The sequence below is a fragment of the Cryptotermes secundus genome, unplaced genomic scaffold (genome assembly GCF_002891405.2).
Source record: "Cryptotermes secundus unplaced genomic scaffold, Csec_1.0 scaffold533, whole genome shotgun sequence".
Classification (NCBI taxonomy): Eukaryota; Metazoa; Arthropoda; class Insecta; order Blattodea; family Kalotermitidae; genus Cryptotermes; species Cryptotermes secundus.
This window is the reverse complement of record NW_019731275.1, coordinates 942,233-964,741: the sequence shown is the minus strand read 5'-3', so window position 1 is coordinate 964,741 and position 22,509 is coordinate 942,233. Positions and strand designations below refer to the sequence as shown.

Here is a 22,509-nt window from a genome sequence, read left to right as displayed (position 1 = left end):
CCACGCACATTACAGATTATTCCTCAAAGACCAATTTCAAATGAACTCTAAATTATCTGCAGTAACAAAGGGGAGAAGTGGGGATACTCCAAATATCTAGAAATACCAACCATCTATGCTTCATTTGACTCAGAAAGTCACTTTATTATTACTTCGAAATAATCCTTTGACCCTATGTTTTTTCATGTTCTACCAATCTCCTAGAATTTCTTCACATTATGTAAATTAAACATCATGCCTAGTATATTTTGCCTCCATGTGTACAGTGTGGCAAATGGCTTAAAGATGAAATGGGTAATAAGAAAGGGCCGGATTTCTATGTCCTAATAATCCCTTAAATATTTATGCACTTATGCAAGAAAAACTTCTCAAATATATATGTAAAATATGTGCATAAAAATTCATTCATTCATTCATCTGTCATTAATCTGTCACACGACAGGTCCACAGTCTCTTCCAAAACAATTCCTCCACTTAATGCGATCTAGAGCTTTCTCCTTCAAATGACAGTATCCTCTTCTGTCCCCAAGGTCATCCAGCATCTTCTTACGTCTTCTTCCCACTTCTATCCGCCCCTCTATCTATCCTTCAATAACTTCTTTTAGAAGGCAGTTTCTGCGTAAAACATGACCAATCCAATTAGCCTTCCATTTTCTTATTTCGTGTAGGATATTCCTCTGCTCACTGACTCTAAATAACACTTCTTCATTTCTCACATAATCGGTCCAACTGATCTTCTCCATCCTTCTCCAACACCACATTTCGAAGCTTTCCAGGTGTTTCTGATCTTTTGCCCTAAGTGTCCAAGTTTCAGCCCCATACAAAGCAATGCTCCAAATGTAGCATTTCACTAGTTTCTTTCATACCAAATAATTGATTTTACATTACTTTAAGACCAACAAATCAACATTTAAGTTAATTTTATGTAATCACTGAATGATTCACTTGAAATGAAAAGCTATACTCAAATATAAATCATGTAACAAAGCCAACTTTTTTCATTACAAGTTAAAAAAACAACGGTACTCACATTTAGCACTACAAGCTTTATACTTCTCTTCTGCTGCAGTTCGCAATTACTAAATGTGTTAGGTTTTTCATGGTAAGTCACCTCCTGTTGTCTCGTATGTTGTCCTTATGGTGGGAAAAAATTCTTTCCACCTCACAGGGACTTATGGGTGCTTATACAAAAGCTACCATTTGCTCCGCTGTGAGTGAATTTTTACTTGGCAGTTCAGTATGTTTACAGGATAAAATTTCTTCAATTTCACAAATTTGTTCATATCCTGGCTTTAAAAAAATGCTGTGTCCTTTTATCTTTACTGATTCACCAGTTCTTCCAGGAACCAAATTCACTTTGGAAACAGTAGTTTTGAATACACTTAACGATTGATATAAAGTAGTATTTCTATTGCTTGGCTCCAGTGAGGAAATGGCGGATGGAAGATGAGAGAAGTGAGCAGATATAGAGGAAAGATTAGTTTCTAGTTCTGCTTTTTAGTACATCCTGGGCAATTTGAATGGATGCTGCACTTTTGGGATCAAATGTATTCATGACATTCCTAACTGTTTCTAAATGTTCAGTATAATAACTCACTGCATACAGTCATGTGCCCCAGTTCATTAAAATTGGTTCTGGCAGAAGCGGAACATTCCATGCAACTGCTTTAAAGGATTCTTTTCTATATGGTCCTTAACAAATACCTTCTTCACAGAAGACACCAAATTGTCAACAAGCGGAAAATTTACACGAATTATTTCTGCAACACACTGCAACCCATGAGCAAGGCAAGTCAAATGTGTCATATTAGGTAATATAACTTTAAGAGCAGTACCGGCTATGATCATATAATTTGCAGCATCAGTCACAAAGAGCAATACACGCTCATACTGAATGTCATTTTGACAAAGTAAATTCATGGAATCGATAAAAAATTCAGAAACTGCAAATCTATTTGTGGTTTCAAATTGTTCTGTCACAAGAAGGTATGGAGTAGATTGTTCATTCTTGTTAAGGGATAAAAATATAATATTTGCAATAAATCACCCCTCACGTTTATATGCACCATCAAACTATGTCTAAAATTTAAGAAATGAAGTATTAATATTATTATTATTATTATTATTATTGGAGGGGGTAGGTTTTCCCATGCACCATGACTAATAGTCTATTGTACGGCCTCCTTTGATATTCTACCAGTCGCCATACCCTGCCGGTACTGGTGCTCACTATCAGCCCCGTTCAGCCAGCGAGGCTGGCAGTGGTACCCGATAACTTCCCAATCTACTGGAGGCATTGGAAAGTACTTGGGCGGGAAATTTTACCTCATTTTGCTCAGAGGTCTCCTAGAAGAAATGAAGTAAGTCGTACATATATCCAAATGAGCATATGCTTTGGTTGCAAAAAAAAAAAAAAAAAAAAAAGAAAGAAAGAAAGAAAGAAAGAAAGAAAGAAAGAAAGAAAGAAAGAAAGAAAGAAAGAAAGAAAGAAAGAAAGAAAGAAAGAAAGAAAGAAAGAAAGAAAATGAATTTGCATTAAAATCCGGTGCAATGTAATGACGGCTCACCCATAGATTATAATTTCTGACAAAGATTTGCAAAAAGTTACAATTCATGATCTTTAACTTTTATTAGTCAAAAACACAGGTGGATGCATAAGCACACTTGATACCAATTTCCTTATAGAATAAGGAAAGTAGGTTAAGCAAAAATATAACTATTGAATGGTTCACATCAGCCATACTCACAAAGTTGAAAGCTTGGTGAGATTCACAAATGAGAAGTTGGACAGTATTGAGATCTGGTTGTTACTCAGGTCCCTGGAACAGACAGACAGACAGATGCAGCACTTAGATTACCTCTATATTACAGAACATAATTAGTATATGATCTGATCTCTTTGGCACTGGAGGTTTTAGACATCTCTTGAATCACTGGTACAATATGATAATGCTCAACATTATCTATTATATAATGCATATATTTTTAATTAATTATTGAAGAATAAACAGTAGCCTAGGCTCAAATGTAATCAGATATAGCATAAGACTACCATAAATAGTGGTCGCCATCTTAAATGGTGGCATAATAATACAGTACAAACTGTAAATAGTGGCTGGGTAATAAAATAGAGAAAGTGGAAAATAGTGATTAGGTCTCAAATAGTGTGCAGGTATTAGCAGAGTAATTATGAATATTGGCAAGATCTCAAATAGCAGCCACATATTAGCATAGAAATAATACATAGGCAGTTTGGGCAATATAATATCACATGACTTCAGGCACATATAAATATAATATTTCCAGCACATCTGTTTGAGGAACAAACATTTGTAGGATTTCAGGCCCTCACAGTGGTGGTTATGAAGACTTCTATGTTCTGGGATATAATGCCATGCAGTCCACAGGATACAATCTTCGAACAGATATCTGCATCAGGAATCTACAAGTAACAGTGACGTGTGATAAGACGAGTACTCACAGCCTGGTAAGTGATTTCAGATGGCTAAGCCGATCAGCATGGATTGTCTGTATCTCATTGACATCCAGGTACCTGAAAATATGAAGAAAAATGCCAGATGGTGCTAACAAACAAGATTACAACAGTCATGTAAGAAAAGCAGAATACAATACAACCTTTTGGGTCCACCTGTACTGTAGACAGTTTTCACTCAAATGTATTTGCTACCTGGGCAGATTACTGAGTAACCAGAGCAGAATGTTTAAACTCAAGAGTATTCACAGAGTGTAATTCATAAATATCTAATTTTTCAGTGTGTTTAATTAGTATTAAAAATGTACATTCCTTTTCCTCACTTAGAAAACAAATAATGCAACAAAACTACATAATCATTGTATTATAGTTACATTTTAACATTTCAGGCAACGGCTCAGTAAACACATTTTCTAGGTAACACAGTCAACTATAGAACTTTGGTTTATTTATAGTAACTTGACCTGCAGTACAGGTACAGTTGTCTCTTTCATTTGGCACTCATATTTGTTGAGTCACAGAAGTAAAATGGTTAACTGAAAAAATTAAATTAATTATTTGGAGTCATGAGGGTATTGTATTAACCTCCAGTAGTTCAGATGTGTCTATCAAAGGAGCAGAAGTGGATAAAAGGTCATCTGTATAATTTATTGAATATATTTTTATTCATATTAGTGTAGAAGTACATTCACCATTTAAATTATTCCATTTTATCTTCATTATCATATCAAGACTAGCTCTTTGATCTGTCCAACCTCCTTCCCAGTAAGAACTAATGGCCCATAGCCCAAGAGTAAAGCAGCCAAAGTGTAAAGTTAAACACTCCCTTCCATCTAGCACCAAGGTTAATAATGAGAAGAGCTATGTCTCCATTCCTATTATGGCATCATGGCATGGTGCTTAATTAAGCACAGTGACAACTGCTTTATCTTTTTATTACAATAACTCCTCCATCAACACCAGAGACATATGTTTGTGTGTTCAATCAATGATTCTCAGCATATTAGTGTTCATGGATTCCCTAAATGCCTCAAGTTCCTATATTTACTCACATTTCTGCAACATCCAAGCAAGTAGAGACAATACTCACAACTCTGATGTTTCAGGGGGAATCCCACGTGGGATCTCACGAAGTCGCACCCTGCTGCAGCGCACTACTGTGCCTGTACATATACACTTGGGGGGGCAGTAGTTGTCTCCCAGACAGCCTTGGTCATTGTCACCTGTCAACAAATTATATAGCTTGTATTAATTATGTGCAGTGTCCACTGTACACTTCATAGATGATGGCTATGCTGTCACATGGTGAGAGTTAGAGCACTCAGCATCAAGCTCTTTTCTCTACTCACAATCCAGTTATCACAAGTTCCTGAAACCTATTTGTGAAAGAAAGTATTTGGGATGTCTGTTCTACTGTATTGACATTGTACTGTGTCTTCAAATGGCCACAGCACTGCATATTGTATAGACAGCCAAAAAACATAACTCTTATTTTACTTAACTGTTTGAAGCAAGAAGCAGAAATTAGTAAATCAGTGGATGGAGTCAGTAAGTTGGAAGAAGTCACAGCAAAGTCCTGTGGTGATGTAATTAGGACAGTGTATTGACAAAAAGGTAAGACAGCAGAGTAAAGGCACAGTACTGTGCACCAAATGAATAATAGAAATTTCCAATATTATACTCACTTGGAAGATAACATAACACATGGTAAGTTCAGCTGGAAGCAATCTTGCAACTCAACACTAGCTCTTTTGTCTTTCTGCAGAAAAAGTCACCCCTCATATGTCATCTTCAGTTACAATAAGTAACATTTATCAATAGAGTGTTAGGTGAGACATAAGTAACAACTCTCTGTTCAGACTTCACCAAGCAAAAAACACTAATAATGTATTGTGAAGAGTGCAGCAAACCCACCAGCTTCCAGCAACTTGTAGATGAATATTTTGAATGTGAAAAGCTTTTATACTTTTCCTACCTTTTCCCATCATAGCTTTTCTTAAAAGAAAACCCAGATACTGAGACAAATGAACAGAAAACATTCAAACATTTATATGGATAATTTACAGGAAGCTTGATACAGTAACCTCCAATACGAAGTGTGTTCAGGAAATAACGGGAATTTTAAAATTTCGCGGGTTTGGAGAGTCCAATTGTCAAAATTTTTTTTTTATTATGTTGGTATACATGCCCCTGAAGTACAATAAAATTTTCAGCTGTATTCATTGCTTACTTTGTCTGTGGCAGCCGCTAAGGTTAGACGTGTTTTTATGAGCTTGGCGATTTTCGTTTGTTAAAAGAAATGGATCAAAGAATTTGTATCAAATTTTGCGTAAAAAATGAAATAAAGTGTTACAAAGTGTGTGAAATGTTAACAAAGGCCTATGGTGAGTCTGTTATGAGTAAAACAAGAGTTTACGAGTGGTATAAGCGTTTCCAAGATGGCCGTGAAGACGTTGCAGATGACGAGCGCCCCGGACGCCCCAGCACATCAACAACCGATGAAAACGTGGAAAAAGTGAAAGCAATGATTATGAATGATCGCCGAATCACAATCAGAGAAGTCGCTGATGATGTTGGCATATCGATTGGCTCATGCCATGAAATTTTTTCGAATGTTTTGGGTATGAAACGCGTGGCAGCAAAATTTGTTCCAAAATTGCTGAATTTTGAACAAAAACAGCGGCGAATGGAAGTTGCTCAGGAATCACTAAAGGAAGTCAACGATGATGCAGAATTACTGAAACGTGTTATAACAGGTGACGAAACATGGGTTTACGGATATGACGTTGAAACTAAGGCTCAATCGTCTCAGTGGAAGCATCCTGGATCGCCAAGACCGAAAAAGGCTCGACAAGTGCGTTCGAACGTGAAGGTTATGCTTACTGTGTTCTTCAATTTTAATGGCATAGTGCATCATGAATTCTTGCCTCAAGGTCAAACGGTCAATAAGGAGTACTACCTGAAAGTTCAACGCCGTTTGCGTGAGGCAATCCGAAAAAAACGCCCGGATTTGTGGAAAAACAATTCATGGCTTTTGCACCACGATAATGCACCTGCTCACACTTCGTTGCTTGTTCGTGAATTCTTGGCCAAAAACAATACTGTAACGATGCCCCAGCCTCCATATTCGCCAGACATGGCTCCGTGTGACTTTTTCCTATTTCCAAAAATAAAGAGAACCTTAAAGGGCCGTCGTTTTACAAGCATAGATGACATTAAAAGCGCATCGCTGAAAGAGCTAAAGGCTATCCCAAAAATCGAGTTTGAGAAGTGTTTCGATGATTGGAAGAAGCGCTGGAATATCGAATGGGGACTATTTTGAAGGCGACAACATTAATGTAGACGAATGAATAAATATTTTTTCCAAAATACGGAAATTCCCGTAATTTTTTGAACACACCTCGTACACATTTGAAATTACACAAACTGCTGGTTAAGCCAAAGGTAAAATAGGGCAATGAGGCATAAGCATGGGTTAAGACAAAAGAGGAACAGAAGCAGCAGAAATGATAACATATCAGACCCTTAGCTTGATAAAGCAATATTCCGAATGACCTGAAATTCAATAATAGACCTTTGGTCAAAAATATTACAAGGTTTAGGAAGAAACTGAAAGACCAGTGGATATAATGGGTGAAAGCTGATGGCCAAATAAGCACAGAATTACAGAGCTACAGAATGAAGGTTAAGAGGATAAACCTGGAGACAATGGAAAGATGAACTGGAGGTCTGTATAAGTACTAAGTCTTTCTGCAACATACTGGTGCATTTGAACTCGTGATGTGGCAGCTCATGAATTAGTACATCCTTCACTCGTGGAGGTGTGTGGCAGCGTGGATTCCCCCCACTCAGGTCATGCTTTTGCAGCCACTCAGAAAACCAGGCCAAGTGGCAATTACAGCTGAAGGGATTAGACAGGAGGTTCCTGAAAGAAAGAAAACAGTTACTCATTCTATAAATAAATCTATATCAAAAGTCAACTAACTGGTGATGGTTCTTAAAACATTTACACACAGACAAGTATGTCCATTTGTAAAGGGATTAACTTCCTTGAACATTATCCACAGTCTGGATAAGATATGTGACTCTGTCTTAATCTTCAGGTAGAAGGAATAATACTTACTCTCTACAGACCATGAGACTAATTCTGATACGAAGACAAGGAAGCCTTAAAAGTAGGATAAGGTATATCTTCACTGGAAAATATGCAGTGTCCACAGAAAATATTCCCATGATGACATCAGAACAATGTGAATGATCTTCAGAACCATGTGCCTTCTAATGTTCAAGACAGTGACATCTTATGAAACACTCACTTTTATTCAATGGCCTTCCTAGCCACTATAATGCCAGCAAAGATAGATAGAATTTTCTGCTAAAAATCTCCTTCCATTTTCTTGCTGTTTAAGGTATTGATATAATTCATTTGCTATAATACCTAATATATCAGTGGCCAATTGAGTAATCAGCTATGGACATCTGTTCAGGAATAAATGAACTTACTTTCTTGAAATATGGCATGGAAGAAAAAAGTTTCCTGTGCTCTCACTAACTAGTGCAAAAGCAATCTGTCCACAATTACTGAAAATTAAAATTTTCTTGTAAAATAATCCTTGTTTTTTATCGCCATTGTTTTTGTTGTTGTTGTTGTTGTTGTTGTTGCACTTCAGTAAATTTTTTATTTGCACCATTTACAACTGTAATTTATGAAAAATATGCTTGTCTGATGTAACACTTAAGTCCTGGTTAGCACAATTTTTCTTAAAGTAAAATGCTTTTCACTGTGACTGAATCAATGTACTTGTATTTGAAATACTAAAAGAATATATTTTTTCATACACTTGATAGCACTGTACTTACAGTGAGTGTAATGATGTGAGGAAGTCAAACGATCCTGGCATCACGCAGGTTATATGGTTGTCATACAGAACACTGTAAAATAATAATAGAATCAACAAAATTTATATTCCTGCAGAAATAATGAGTTTACTGTACAGATGCTGTCCTATTATTTTATGGAGGCCACAAGTTTCAGCTGCACTGGCAACTTGGTCAAGTCTAGTATGATAAAATTTATCTCTCAGGAGGTTTGTGGGTCAGTTGACTGCATATGAGAGAGATCAAGTGTGGAGAGTCTGAACGGTGATACCAGCAAACATAGAAGCTCCCACTGTTGAAGATTCTTTAAAATAAATAAAATGCAACGTATATCAGTGCACAACCAACCAAGCTAAGCAACAGTCAGGCAGAAGTCTTCTGGCAAAACATTAAAACACAAAAGTCCTGCACAGTATTATGTAAATAAATCTCATAGTAATTAACAGTTAATATTTCTAAACAAATTTAACTGTAAATAAAAAATAAAATAGTAAATTATCAGCCAACATAACATGTTTTTCTAGAAATGAAAAAGCTACAAATTTATCAATACAGGAATACATTAGTATAGCACAAAATCTAATGGATTTACTGTGTATTTATTTGTAATTTATAGCAGTGCTGTTATAAGCCAAGACCATATACTGTTACATGACTGGTTGATAGTGAAAAATAAATTTGGAAGGACATAGAAAGACGTGACTGCAGCAGAATTCAAGTAATTATCCTAGTAATTTTCTGGAGGGACTGAAGAAGTCCATTATAATTAGTACCCTGGATAAGATCTAAATACAAGTCAGAAGTGTTACTGCTTGAGTCAGCTTCCTCAGATGAAGCTGCTGTAAACATACAGTTTTAATGGTCTATAAATTTGATACATTTCTAGTTCAAGACTGCACATACAATACTTACAGTGTCTTTAGGTTTGTCAGACCAACAAACATCTTGTTATGAACTTCTCTGATCTTGTTTTCTGAAAGCAGCCTGAAATCAAACACAATAACTCCACTTGTGAGCTCAATAAACACGAGGGTAGTCTGAGATTGAAGGTACAAGTGTTATATATGGCCTGTGCGAAACGTATCAATGTCACTTGCATGAATTGGTACGTCGAGTAGCAGAGAAGTAGCTGTGCTAGAGTTGTTGTTCTCTATCCACATGTCTATGTTTTACAAGCGAACAAAATGGTCTTTTGATTGAAAATTATTCAAAGTTTAAGGTCCATGTGGTGGTCAGGCTTTTGCAAGTAGAAGTAAGACAGAGAGAGATTCATTGCAGGTTTGTGAGTGTTTACAGCCAGAACGTTTTCAGCTGAAAGGAAGTGTCCAAGTGCTGCAATCAAGTATAAAGATGGCCGAACAGCACTGAATGATGATCCACAAAAACACAGAGGCAGACCAAGGAGCTCGCACAGTTCAATCCCAGGTCTGGTCAAGTGGGATTTGTGGCAGACAAAGTGGTGCTGGTGCAGGTTTTCTCCGAGTACTTCAGTTTCCCCTGCCAATCTTCATTCCACCAAATTCTCCATCATCATAATCACCTGGGGCAGGCTACAATAGGCCAATCAGTGGCTACCATGCCGAGTGGACCCAGTTGGACTCCAACCCCCACTAAGCGAATAAAAAAAAAGGAGCTCGCACACTGATGAAAACTGTGTCATTATCGAAGGTTTGATAAGGGTAGATCAAAGAATCAAAGTTCATGAAATTGCCGAAATGAAAGGTATCGCAGAAGGCACTGTTCATGAAATCATCTCAGATTTAAACTTCCATAAAGTGTCTTCTTGCCAGGTTCCGAATATGCTCACTGAGGAGCACAAAAGCAAAAGAATGGCTGCTTTGCTTGAAAATCTTTGCCGTTACCAAATTGAAGGAGGATCATTTGTGGAAAGAATCATCACAGGAGATGAGGCATGGGTTTATGAGTTCACCCCAGAGTCAAAAAGAAAATACATGACTTGGAAATATCCTCATTCATACACCACAAAAAATTAAAAATTGAGTAATCCGTGAAAAAAACAGTGGTGACTGTGTTCTGGGATTGTGATGGCTTCCTGCAGTGTGAATTTCTCCCACCAAAAACAACGATCAACAGCGACAAATACTGTGACACTTTTGAAAAATTGTTGGAAGCCGTTAAACAAAAGAGACCAGGACAATGAACTGCTGCTGTGAGGGTTCTGCATGATGGAACATGACCTCACACTTCAGCCCAGACAGCAGCCTGGTTGCAAAAGCATAAGTGGGAAGTTCTGCAGCATCCACCACATAGTCCTGATCTAGCACAATCAGATTTCTACCTCTTCAGGCGATTTAAGACCTTTTTATCAGGAAAGAGTTTTGAGGACCAAAACACATTGCAAAAAAGAGTTGCGCGATAATTCACATCCCTTGGAAAGGAACAATGTAATGAAGGAATATTTAAACTTGTAGAATGGGATAAATGTCTGGATGATAACAGTAACTATGTGGAAAAATAAACATTAGTATGTAGTGTTTCTTGACTTTATTAAAGATTCTTTTTGCAATAAATATGTTGATGCCATCTGGTGCTGTACCTTTAAATTCGGACCACCCTCATAACCTTAAAAAACTTTCTTAGAAACTAAGGGGATTACAATAAAAATCTGTGCAAAGACATGCGCATACTTTCTCATATACAACTGAGCTCAAGTACATTACCTAGGATATGAAATTGAATGTTGCTCATTAGATCACTGTTGATTGCTGAATACTTAAAAATAATAAAATCCATCTGACCAATGAAAGCAAGTTTCGAGCAAGAGGACTTTTGTGTTTAGATCTCTAGTGTGTGTACGGCTATTTTTTGAAGACACTACCTATTCAATTTTATTTAGGGAGATTGTCTTCATAAAGTACTGAAATGCAATCAAAATCATTGAGTTGCTTTCAAGAAAATATCCATTTTATGTTTTTGGCCCCATCTGAAAGGCAACTATTTCTGGAGCTGGAATGTTCAGATTCACTGACCACTGACCTAAAATAAACTCTTGCATACCGAATATGAGTAAAATTCATCAAATTTTCAGGTTCTATTGATGCATACATGTACACAGAGGGGACATGGATGCCAGTAACCTCGTCATTTGATCCAGAGGTCAGCACTGTACTATGCAACATTATAAAAGTAGTTAGAGCCAGAAGATAACCAAGATAATGAACACACTGGAAATGTCACAACATGGGGAGGTTGTAGGTAGGAGGTAGGAGGTTGTAGCATTGCCAAATTAGTAAAGCCACATCTCATGGTACAGCAGGAACACTACTGCATAACCTGACAGCAAATGGAGAAAACACAGCATTGCAGACAAGCAATAACACATGAAGCCCCTTCCACATAATTTTACCTGTACAGCACACAGCATCTAAGGAGCTCAAAGAATACCCGACTGGTATCTGCTTTCAGGAATCATTAATTTCTTGTATTTTAATACAGTTCAGACATGATATATACAATTTTTAATAGCTTTCAAAGACTTGGTTCAACACCCCTACAGGTGGAAGAAGTCTGCCAAAATATGTAGGGTGAAAAGGAGTGTTGTAATGAATAGGTTAAATTGTACAGCTGTGTCAGATGTTTTTTTATTAAAGTGAATTATATTAATAATATGTTAAGCACATACAACACAATTGCTTTGAGAGCATCCAAATAGAGACATTTAACAAAAAGACCAATGGTGAGAACAGGTATTAGACTGAAGTGACAGAAGAGACACAAAATATATGAAGGAAAGAATAAAAACAGACAAAAGATGAGGGATTGTGGAAGAAGAGATAAGAACAGAGAAGGCTGTGTCATAAAACAATATATTGGATGGCGTAGTGGGAGGTGGGTGTCACGTGAACTCTTTGACCTCGCGAGTGACGTCACAAACCCCCACTCCATCCATCAGTGTGCAACTCTCGGTAAACCCCCCATTCCCCCGCGGTGACATGGCAGAGGAGTGGCTGCAGCAGGCAACCATTGCCGCGGTGATGTAACACGGGATGCTGTGGTTGCTATGCAGCAGTAAACAACTCCCGACAGCATTGCTAGGCTATCAGCAAACATGACGTTACGCAACAGTGGTGTCTATTACATAACTGTTTTCTGTGTTGTCCGTAACAAGGCTAAATAAGGAGCAGCGAACACTATTCAAGAGGAGTATTCAGTAGTTAGTTAGTAGTAAGTGATTAGACAGTGAGGATTGAGCCAGTTACTAGAGAAAGAGTAACCAGTTAATTGCAGTCTAGTATTTGTGACATTGCCAATGGCAGTAAAGTTGAGATTGAAAATGGTGCGATTGTAAGAGCGAGTGTGAAATAAAATATGCTATATCAAATACGGCGTGAAGTTATTTATTACATTATACACCCAACACGTGACAATATGGTACTTGGCATATTAAGTAATGGTGATGGGGGTGGTGGTGGTGGCGGTGGCAGTGGCAGCGGCGGTGATGTCATGGTCTAACAAGTGATGATTACATACAGTTCAGCGAGGCGTGCTGCTCCCTCAAATGCATTCTCTTCAATTCCTGTCACTCTGTTCCGTCTCAGGTCCAGTTTCTGTAGGTTCAGCAGCCTTCCAAATAAGCCATCTGATTTAATGCGTCCAATTTCATTGTCATTCAGCAAACTGAAACAGAAAGAGAAGTAAAAGGACCAGCACAACATATCACAGTTTCATTACAGAAGCATTTCTATGCATATTTCAAAAATAATTCATAAGCTTTACTCTCTGTCTACCTGTCTTTCTGCTCATAATATCTGTGTTCTAAAGTAAAAAAAGTAAAGCTATCCCTGTAACAGGCCATGAAGGCCCGTAGTGTTGTGAGACGAGGGTCCCACATTATCTAGATAATAGGCTCAAAGATGGCGGTAAGGTTGTCAGCCTTACATGCTGGCCGTGCTTTACTCCCCAAGAAAATTATTTAATCAATTCCTGGTATTAAGTTCTGTTAGAGGCTGAGTTGACCTGTGCTCTAGACAAATTAATTTCAATTAAATTACAAATAGAGCTTATTGACATATGTTTTGAAACTTTCATGCTTGCAGTATATGGGAACCCTTTTTGGGTAATCAGCCATGTCAATGTGGAGTTGTTGCATGGCATTTTAGAGATTCTGTTTCCACCGTGAGAGGTTGATGTGATGAGTGCTGTATTCACATGCTATGTGCAGGGGTTGGACAAAATATTGGTACCAGTACAGATAGTGTACACATTTCTATATTAATTTGGCGTTGGACCAACTTTTTCCTTCAATACAGCCACAATCCTTCTTGAAATGCAAAAGTTTCGAACAGTCTCTAGAGAAAATTTTACAACATTCTTCTTGAAGAACATCTTCAAGTTGCTTTAGAAATGTAGGAGGTGGGAATCTGTTCCTCACTCTGGTCTCCAAAAATGACCAGAGTGGTTCAATAATGTTCAAATTTTGTGATTGTGCTGACCAGGGAAGATGCTGAAGTTCACCTTCATGCTCTTCAAACCATGACTGAACAGCTTCAATTAAGTAAATGGACGCGGTTTACACAGAAAATAAGAAAAACGACCCCGTAGTGAATGAACCACATGCAAGTTTTAATTAAGACAAATAAGATGAATTATTTTAACAAGTTTTAGCGAGTGTAAATTTATCATAGTTGACAAATACGGACTTTTTAAATACTTTTCAAATGGTGTTGTGAAAACATATGCAATTGCAAGCAATGCAACAGATTGATGTAATTGGGACACCTGATGATGGCACTGTGTTGCTGAAACATGTTGTGAAGTGACAGGTGAAATTGAGTGCACTGCAAGACGGCCACTGTATACATATCATGGATGAAAATCAGTGCAACAGGACGCTAAAATATAACATTATAAATGGAAGCATTGTCATCTTGGAAAATAACATCTGGATAATGGGCTGCACCCAACTACTCAACCTGTCCACATACTACCCTGCGGTAATTTGGCATGAAGGGTAATAATGGGACCCATAGAATGCCATGATATTGCTGCTCGAACCATCACAGCTTCTCTCCCATGTTTCATTGTTAGAACCAGGTCCTCCAGATTGTAGGCTTCCTTGGGTGTTCTCTAAACACAAACTCTTCCTGATACAGGGAACAGTGTGAAGGACGACTCATTTGACCATGTCACACAAGCATTTCCAGTTGTCTGATATCAAGATTTTATGGTGGTGACACCATCGTTTATGCATCTGAGCATTATTTTCAGTAATCAGAGGTTTAGCAACTGCAGCCCTACTGTGAATTTGTGTTGTATTTGTGAAGCTCACATTGGACAATTTTTGTGGAAACAGGGTCTCCAAGATAAATGTTTCATTCTGCTGTCACTTGTGCCGCAGTTGGTTCTGAGATTTTCTGGAAAAATCCTTCTCAATATATGATGATCTCTTTCTGTCAGTGTTGATTTTCACCCACTGTTCCATTTTTCTGATGTTGTCTTCCCATGATTTGTGTATGCTGATATAACCTTACAAACTGCCACTCTCAATACACATAATATGGCAGTTTTTGTCACAAATGCTCCGGCTAAACTTCCATTAACGATCTGTCCTCTTTCAAAATCAGATAAGTCTTCAATTTTCGAATTCTTTCACATGGACTGTCACTCAGCACAATCACTAATGCACTGACCCTAGCACTACAAAGTGCAAAGAAACAGAAGAAGAACATTCAGTGTTGCCAACTGCACTACTTTCATTGTAGCAACACAAAGAAGTTCTATTCCTAAATTTCTTAATGCTTCCACTATTTCCTCCACCCCTTCTACATGCAAAGAAAGCTGAGGGCTGACCAAGCACAGACCATCTGGGGAGCAGCATGCACAGTTAGACAGGCAGCACTATCCTGTCCCAGCTTGGAACACATGGGAAACAGTGGGTGGAGTTGAGTCCACACATTGTTTCCCACATCATTCCCACTGGGGCAAGATGCTACTGTCTGACCTCAGATACTCTTCTGTCTACTATTCATTCACTTTTTTATTATTAACCCAGCCATTTTTTATATTGTTCAGTTAACCAGTATTCACTCATTTTGTTCCTATAATATAATACAATGGGGAAGAATGTGTGTGGCACGACATAAGAATTTTGGGTGTAGAGAACTGGAGGAATGTAGCATTGAATGGAGAAGAATGGCAAGCAATCCTGAGGAAGGCCAGGGCTCACAATGGGCTGTCATGCCAGTGATGATGATGATAATGATGATGATGATGAATACAATACATCCAGCCATTCTTTGATTTTTTTCAGTTCAGAGTGAAATGAGTAGCATGAACGGTTCATGCATCGAGCAAAACTCACAGCTCTGTGGTGTACATTGGGATGTCCTTGGGGATTTCTTTGAGTCCACGAGCTGAACAGTCCACGAGAGTACCTTCACATGAGCAGCCACTGGGGCATGCACTGTCAATAAGACATTCTCCTGCCAAACGAGTTCGGAACTCCTCCACACCTGCAATCAAGTAATCAGCACACACTGACTGTAGTTTATACCAAAAGATGTATTGTTAACATAGCAACAGTGTTCATTACTACAGTAAAATGTGCTTATAATTAAATTCTGGAGGAACCCAAATATTTTTCTGCTTCTGCTGCAGAAAGGTTTCCATTGATCATATACTTACTTCTGGATAATGGTACAATAGGCCAGAAGTGGCCACAGTACAAGGGACTTAGTCCCACCCCACTAGCATTACTTCTAGAAAAAAGGAAACATACTCCACAGTTCTATGGTATCTATTCTTCCTGGTCTCTGGTTGGCATTTTAGGGGAATGCAGAGTAAAATAGTGGTGAACAGGTTCAAAAGCAAGGTACTTTAATGTATCGTGTTGATTCAAAACTACCATTCTGATGAAGAATATCTGCCATATTTATCCAATATATGGGACATAAAGGTAAAACATAAAGCTATCCCTGTAACAGGCCATAGAGGGCTGTAGAGTTGCAAGATGTTGAGGCTTCTAGATGACTGGCTCACAGATGGCAGTGAGATTGTCAGCCTTATGCAACGTGTGCTCTTTACCTCAGGAAGATTCCTGGCATTCATATCTGTTAAGAGGCAGAGTTGACCCCATTGCCATAGTGCGGCTTGAGGAATTAGACCAACTGAAAAATCCAATGCCCTCATTGGGAATCGAACCTGTGACCTTCTGGCTTGTAAGTGCCTAACCAACTATGTTACCACATACCTCCAATATATGGAACATGCAGAAAATAACTGCAGATTCTTTACAGCAAAATAGCATGGTTATAACAATGCCACTATGCAAGGTATTTTCAATACATTGGTCTGTGGCGTTTTTATTAATTCATAAAATTTGGTTTACAGATGTTATTTGCCAAGATATTGCAACATCACAGTTGAAAACCTGACTAGTGGAACAAGAAGGGATGCCATTCCTAGGCTATGGCGTGGTAAACATGTTTCTGCAGCAGCACATCAACACTCAACAACAGAGGAACTTTTAGATGGGATGTTATCTATGCAGTGAGTGCCAAGAAGTTAAGTCAGTCAGAGGTCAAAGTTGGTGGTTAATTGTCTTGGGTTCCACTGTTAGCAGCAGCTATCTAGCAATGATCAGTGAATAAACAAAACACTTTATGTGTGCTGTAGCTATAGTGAGCTATAGAATGTGTAAATCAGTGAGATTGTTATTGTCATGTGTAGTTACAAGAAATAAACATTCAATAAATCTAATTATCAATCCAAACCCTGTGTCTAGTAACTAACACAACATCAGGGGGCTATCCGAACACTGTGGTACAGAGCATTTACTATTACCAAAACACTGTATGAGTATAGGTTTGAAATCATCTTCACTGTTAAGCACATCTCAATATTTTGAAATTTATGTCACTATGATAATCTCCTGTAGTCCGATGGGATTTAAAATGCATGGATGCATTAGGAACAAAACTTAGGTTAGTTAGTTAGTTAGTTATTGGAGAGGGTGGGTTTCCCCATGCACTGAGACCAGTATTGGTCCACTGTGCATCCCTCTATGATATTCTACCAGTCTCTATACCCTACCAATATTGGTGCGTACCATCAGTCCCGACCGAGCCAGCGAGTTCGGCCTCTACTGGCTTGGCGGTATCTATAATGCTTCCTCCATCTATCAGAGGCGTTAGAGACTACTGTTGGGCGAGAAATGTCCTTGAATTTAGCTCAGTGACCTCCTTTGGATATATGAGGTTCTTTTACGTGCCGTAAAGCTACGACACGGGACCCACGGCTTAAAGTCCCTCCCAGAGGACTTGTTCCCTGAATTTTTCCGCCCTTAAAAATTCCACGACCTCTGCCGGGTTTGAACCCGCGTACCACGAGTCATGAGGTGGGAACGTTACCTCTAGACTACAGAGGTCGCTACAAAACCTAGGTTACTGCCAGCATGTACTGTACTCTACTGTTTCCCTTTAGAGACAGAAGCAAGAAAGCCACTCGGCTGCGCCATAACTCCAGCGGTTAGTCGCTGGCTTCCCACTGCAGTGGCCCGGGTTCAATCCCGGGTCTGGTCAAGTGGGATTTGTGGTGGACAAAGTGGTGCTGGGGCGGGTTTTCTCTGAGGACTTCGGTGTCCCCTGCCAATCTTCATTCCACCAAATTCTCCTATCATCATAATCACTTAGGGCAGGCTACACGCCCCACTAAGCGAATAAAAAAAAAGGCCACTCCAACTGAATGGCAAAGAATAATATCCATAGATGAATGTCTCATCTAAAATCTATAGGTCTGCCTTCACTTCTGTACTTTGCTATGCTCCTTCAATATGGTATCCTGAAAGCTCTGGTACTGTAGTGTTCCACAAGGATTTGTCAATTGGCCTTCGCCTTTTTCCACCTAAAATCTAGATTCATTAACAACTTTTTTAAACTTGACACACTCTGTGGAAACCTGACTGACTGGACAAGCTCCACATGGGTTTTCTTCAGCATTGGTCTTTGCTTGTCAATGATATTAAAATCATAAAAGTCCTACAAACAACAGGTTTGTTAACGTTGTCAAGCACTGATTTTGGAGGTTACAAGTCCCTTGTTATGAGTAGTTGCAAAGAAAGTCGATGCATAGGTTGCTGCTAGGACAAACAATAAATTGGATGGGAACACAATAAGGGAGAAAGGAAGAAAGACGATAAAGACACAACAAGAAGTTCCAGAAAGAACTGATCGCCACCTTTCCTTTGATATGACATGGACAGCACAGAAAACAAGAAAATTAGGAGGGACACAGACAACAGGGTGGCCCTTATTTATAACTAGCAATGATGGCAGAGAGGGGAACAAAAAAACACAGGCTACAAGGTGAGCTCATAAGCCTCCCAATAAAAATTAGAGGGCAGATACATGGAGAGATGCGCAGACATGAATGGATATAATTATAGGCAGATAGACAGCAAGGTGAACTCATAAGCTCCCTTTTATGTCTTAAAATAAGGAAAGTAGGCTAAAAAGGGATAAAGAAAAAATTTTCCTGTCATCTTTAATGGACAATGCATTGGTCACAATATAAGTGAAATTATCACTGTAACAGGCTGTGGAGGCCCATAGGGTTGTGAGAGGTTGAGGCTCCCACAACTTCTAGACAATTGGCTCAAAGATGGCGGTAAGGTTGTCAGCCTTACATGCCGGCCACCCTTTACCCCCCACAGGAACATTTCTGGTACTCATTTCTGTTAGAGGCTGAGTTGACCCCAGAGACATAGTGCAGCTGGAAGGATTAGGTAAATTGAAAAAATCCACCTCATCAGGATTCCAATCCGCAACCTTCCGACTTGTAGCATAGTGCCTCAACCAACTACACTACTGTGTACCCCTTGATCATAATATAATAGGAAGAAAATTGTAGTTGCCATCATGAAAACCTGAGAGAATCTGCTTCCTAAAATTCATGCAGGTCTTTGTATACTGACAGACTGAGAGCTCAGCCCTCTACAAAAAGACAAAGTGAGCACAGTGGGCAGCAGAAATGGTCACCCAGATCAGAGCAGCTAAGCCTAGAAGTGACGGTGAGTTGCACAAAGTGGTCATCCATCCTACAACCACTGACTTGATGATGACCAAGTTTTATTCTTAATGACTGTGCAAATGTAAATGCATAATTATTGTGAATAATGCTATCAACTCTGACAATGTAAACTTTTTCAAGCCTGATTTTGTTCAGACTTGTCAATTCAGCTTTTTCCTGAACCAGAAGCATTCCCCCGTCACAAGGAAATGGCCTTAGCCGACCATACAAAGAATACCGCTTACCCTTACATTTGAATTTCTCGTCCTCAAATGCCTCAATGCGCCGCCGCTGCATGCGCTTGGGGGTGTCACATCGTGCCCCTGATGTCTCAATGGGATTGCGATGCAGGTACTCAGCCAGCCACCGCAGGTTGCAGTCACAAATAAAGGGATTCCGGGCCAGATGTCTGGAACATGTGGACCATTAATAAGTGCTGGAAGATCTTAACATGCCCCTTTTCTTTTGTAAGCTTCTGGCTGAACAGAGAGAAATCCACATTTCAAAAATGGCATTCATTTGAATGTGTGTGCGTTGTTCACTTTACGATACTCTCAGTATGTAGATTATATAGCTCGAATGGTAGGATGACTGATGAATGATGAATTGGAGAGATTCAAAAGGAAGCCATCGTGGCATAATCAAAGTACATACTAATATAAAAATAGATTGCTGAAAATGTTAAAAAGGAACAGACAGATGTCTTAATTTTGTCTCACATTTCACTAAACATCTGAGATCGGTGATATCAGGTATAGGCAAATGTTTTGGGAGAGACATTCCTCTAATCCGGAAAAGACATAAAATCGCTTCAAAGTAATTTATTTTTGTGTTCTGTGCCTAGTGCTCCAGTCTCGTGGCAGAAGTAGGGTAAAGCTGCCCCTGTGCTTAATTAGTTAAGCAATATGCCATGAAGATATATGGGGAAATGGAGGTATAGTTCCACCTTTCTTAACCTCGGCACTAGAAGGTGGTGGGTGGCCAGCTTCACGCCCCTGCCGCTTTACTCCTGGGGAAAGAATCTCCTGTACCTGTTGCACAGGAGACTGGGTGGGCCCCAGAATCAGTCTGGACTCTGTGAGAATGAGACAAATCTTGCACTGCCACGACTCGAACCCGGGCCGTCCACCCAATAGCCTGTCGCTATACCAATTGAACTATCGCAACCCCCTTCATGGGGGAAGTAACACTTGAAGTTTGCTGACTGCCTACCATTTTTTTCTGTTACTTATTACTACACCGTATTCACTGAATTTCGTTAAATATTCACCTCGAAAGAAAATGTTAGAAATAAAATATCTTAGTGATATATAACCTATATTTTACGGCAGGTACCAAATTTTTGTATGATGAGCCAAGTTCCATTTGAGTTTCTAGTTAGGTGTGAGGTATGACTGACTGATAGGGGTAAAAAACAGATTAAGTTGTTCCTGTACTTAATTAATTATGCACCGAGCCATGAAGAAGTATGGGGCGTGCAGGTATTACTCCATCATTCTTGTTCTTGACACTAAACGTAGATGTGTGGTCAGCATCACGTCCCGGTCGCTTTACCTCCGCGGAAAGAGCCTCCATTTCCAATTGGACACGAGGGTGGGTGGGCTCAAGAGACGGTCCGGACACTGAGAAAACAGAAAAGAATCTTGCCCCTGCCTAGAATCGAACTCCGACCGTCCAGCCCGTAGCCCGTCGCTATGCCAACTGAGTTATATCGGGTCGAAGACAGATAAAGGGCAAAATTAAACGCACCAGACAACTCTTTTCGTAGACCTCTAACCCCAAATTGCATTGAAATCCGTTCAGCAGCTTTGACAAAGAACATAAACACACATGAACGGATATCCTGCCTCTATACAACAACTGTAACTGAGCCTCTGTTCTTGTATAACTGGCTAAAACAATTACGGGCGCCATCTTCGACTCGACCAACCCACCCCCTCCAAACTTCTCAGCTGTGCTCCTCAACACAATATTCCCGCCCCTAACTAAACACTTCAAAAGATATACGAGCGACACGCTGTATTTTGTAGCATTATGATACCAGCATAATCTTTACGTCCTGCCTGCTGAGCATCTTTTCTGACACGTCTGTATGGTGGGTAGTCTGACCGATCTGTCACAGGCGTAAAACAATCTAGACATTTCGCCGGGTAAGGGAAGACAAATCAGCCTCAAACTCAAATTTCGCCGTGCGATGCGATTCAAATGAAGATATTTTTCCTCTGCATGTACTAGGTTCGAGATCCTGTCAGTACACATGTTATTTTAGGTAATATCAGAATTTCTCTATACGTAACTGGTCAAATCCGGTTGTTACACACGGCGGTCAGGACTGTCGCCGTCAACCGAGAGATTTATCATCGCCACGAAATCGCTCGCCAACTTGACGGCACTGACGTCATAAGGAACTCGATGATACCAAGAGAAATTGGCGGGAAATCTTTATCTCCTGTTCGTTATGCATTTCTTGCACAAATGCACGCAGGGGAGAATGTCTGTCCGGAAACTTTACGTTTTCAAAATGTAAACGCACATTTATTAAATCTGGTAATGCACGATTACATTAAAACTACTAGGGGAACTTAATTTCTGTGTGTGTCGGCCTAATATTATGATCAGATGGTCTACCAGACGCTCAACCAAAATTCATTTTATTTCTAATCTCAAATATTGGAAGATCTTAGCAAAATAACTGGTACGTAACATAATACAGACCTTAATTAAGATCTGCAACTTTTATTTGAACGGTATTTTGATATGGTTTATACTGTAGTGTGTAGATGGTACGCGAGACGAAAATGTCGGGTTCTAGTTCGGATGATTGGCTTTATTAGCACCTTGGTTACAATCTCTCTTAATCATATTTACTACGGCGCTGATCGACACAATAAAGATTATTCTGCTTCAGTTGCCCGCTGGTTAACACTCCAGAGGCGAACCCTCAACTGACTCCTGCAGCCTCAGTTGTCTTCAAGATAACTCCTCGGTACGGACCCCTAAAAACACAGCTTCTATTGTTGTAGAGGCGTATTTACCTCGTCGTTACATAGCAACAGTCGCGGAACGGACGACATAGAAAACGTTCTTCTATTGTTGCATGCGTGGATGTTGGG

At 39.3% G+C, this 22,509-nt stretch overlaps 1 protein-coding gene across 4 annotated transcripts in view; it reads right to left on the bottom strand.

Moving 5' to 3' along the window:
• Positions 1-22,509, bottom strand: part of LOC111866833 (protein slit) — a 635,722-nt gene that overhangs the window by 37,118 nt on the left and 576,095 nt on the right. For 2 of the 4 annotated variants that reach the window (XM_023856131.2, XM_023856134.2), the window contains exons 14-22: positions 19,642-19,805; positions 15,693-15,843; positions 12,863-13,009; positions 9,284-9,355; positions 8,354-8,425; positions 7,255-7,418; positions 4,584-4,716; positions 3,482-3,553; positions 2,748-2,819 (exon numbers count right to left, since the gene is read on the bottom strand). In XM_023856131.2, coding sequence (XP_023711899.1) covers positions 2,748-2,819; positions 3,482-3,553; positions 4,584-4,716; positions 7,255-7,418; positions 8,354-8,425; positions 9,284-9,355; positions 12,863-13,009; positions 15,693-15,843; positions 19,642-19,805 — 1,047 coding nt within the window. The remainder of the gene's footprint in view (positions 1-2,747; positions 2,820-3,481; positions 3,554-4,583; positions 4,717-7,254; positions 7,419-8,353; positions 8,426-9,283; positions 9,356-12,862; positions 13,010-15,692; positions 15,844-19,641; positions 19,806-22,509) is intronic. The other 2 variants (XM_023856132.2, XM_033752430.1) reach the window with 1 other exon arrangement.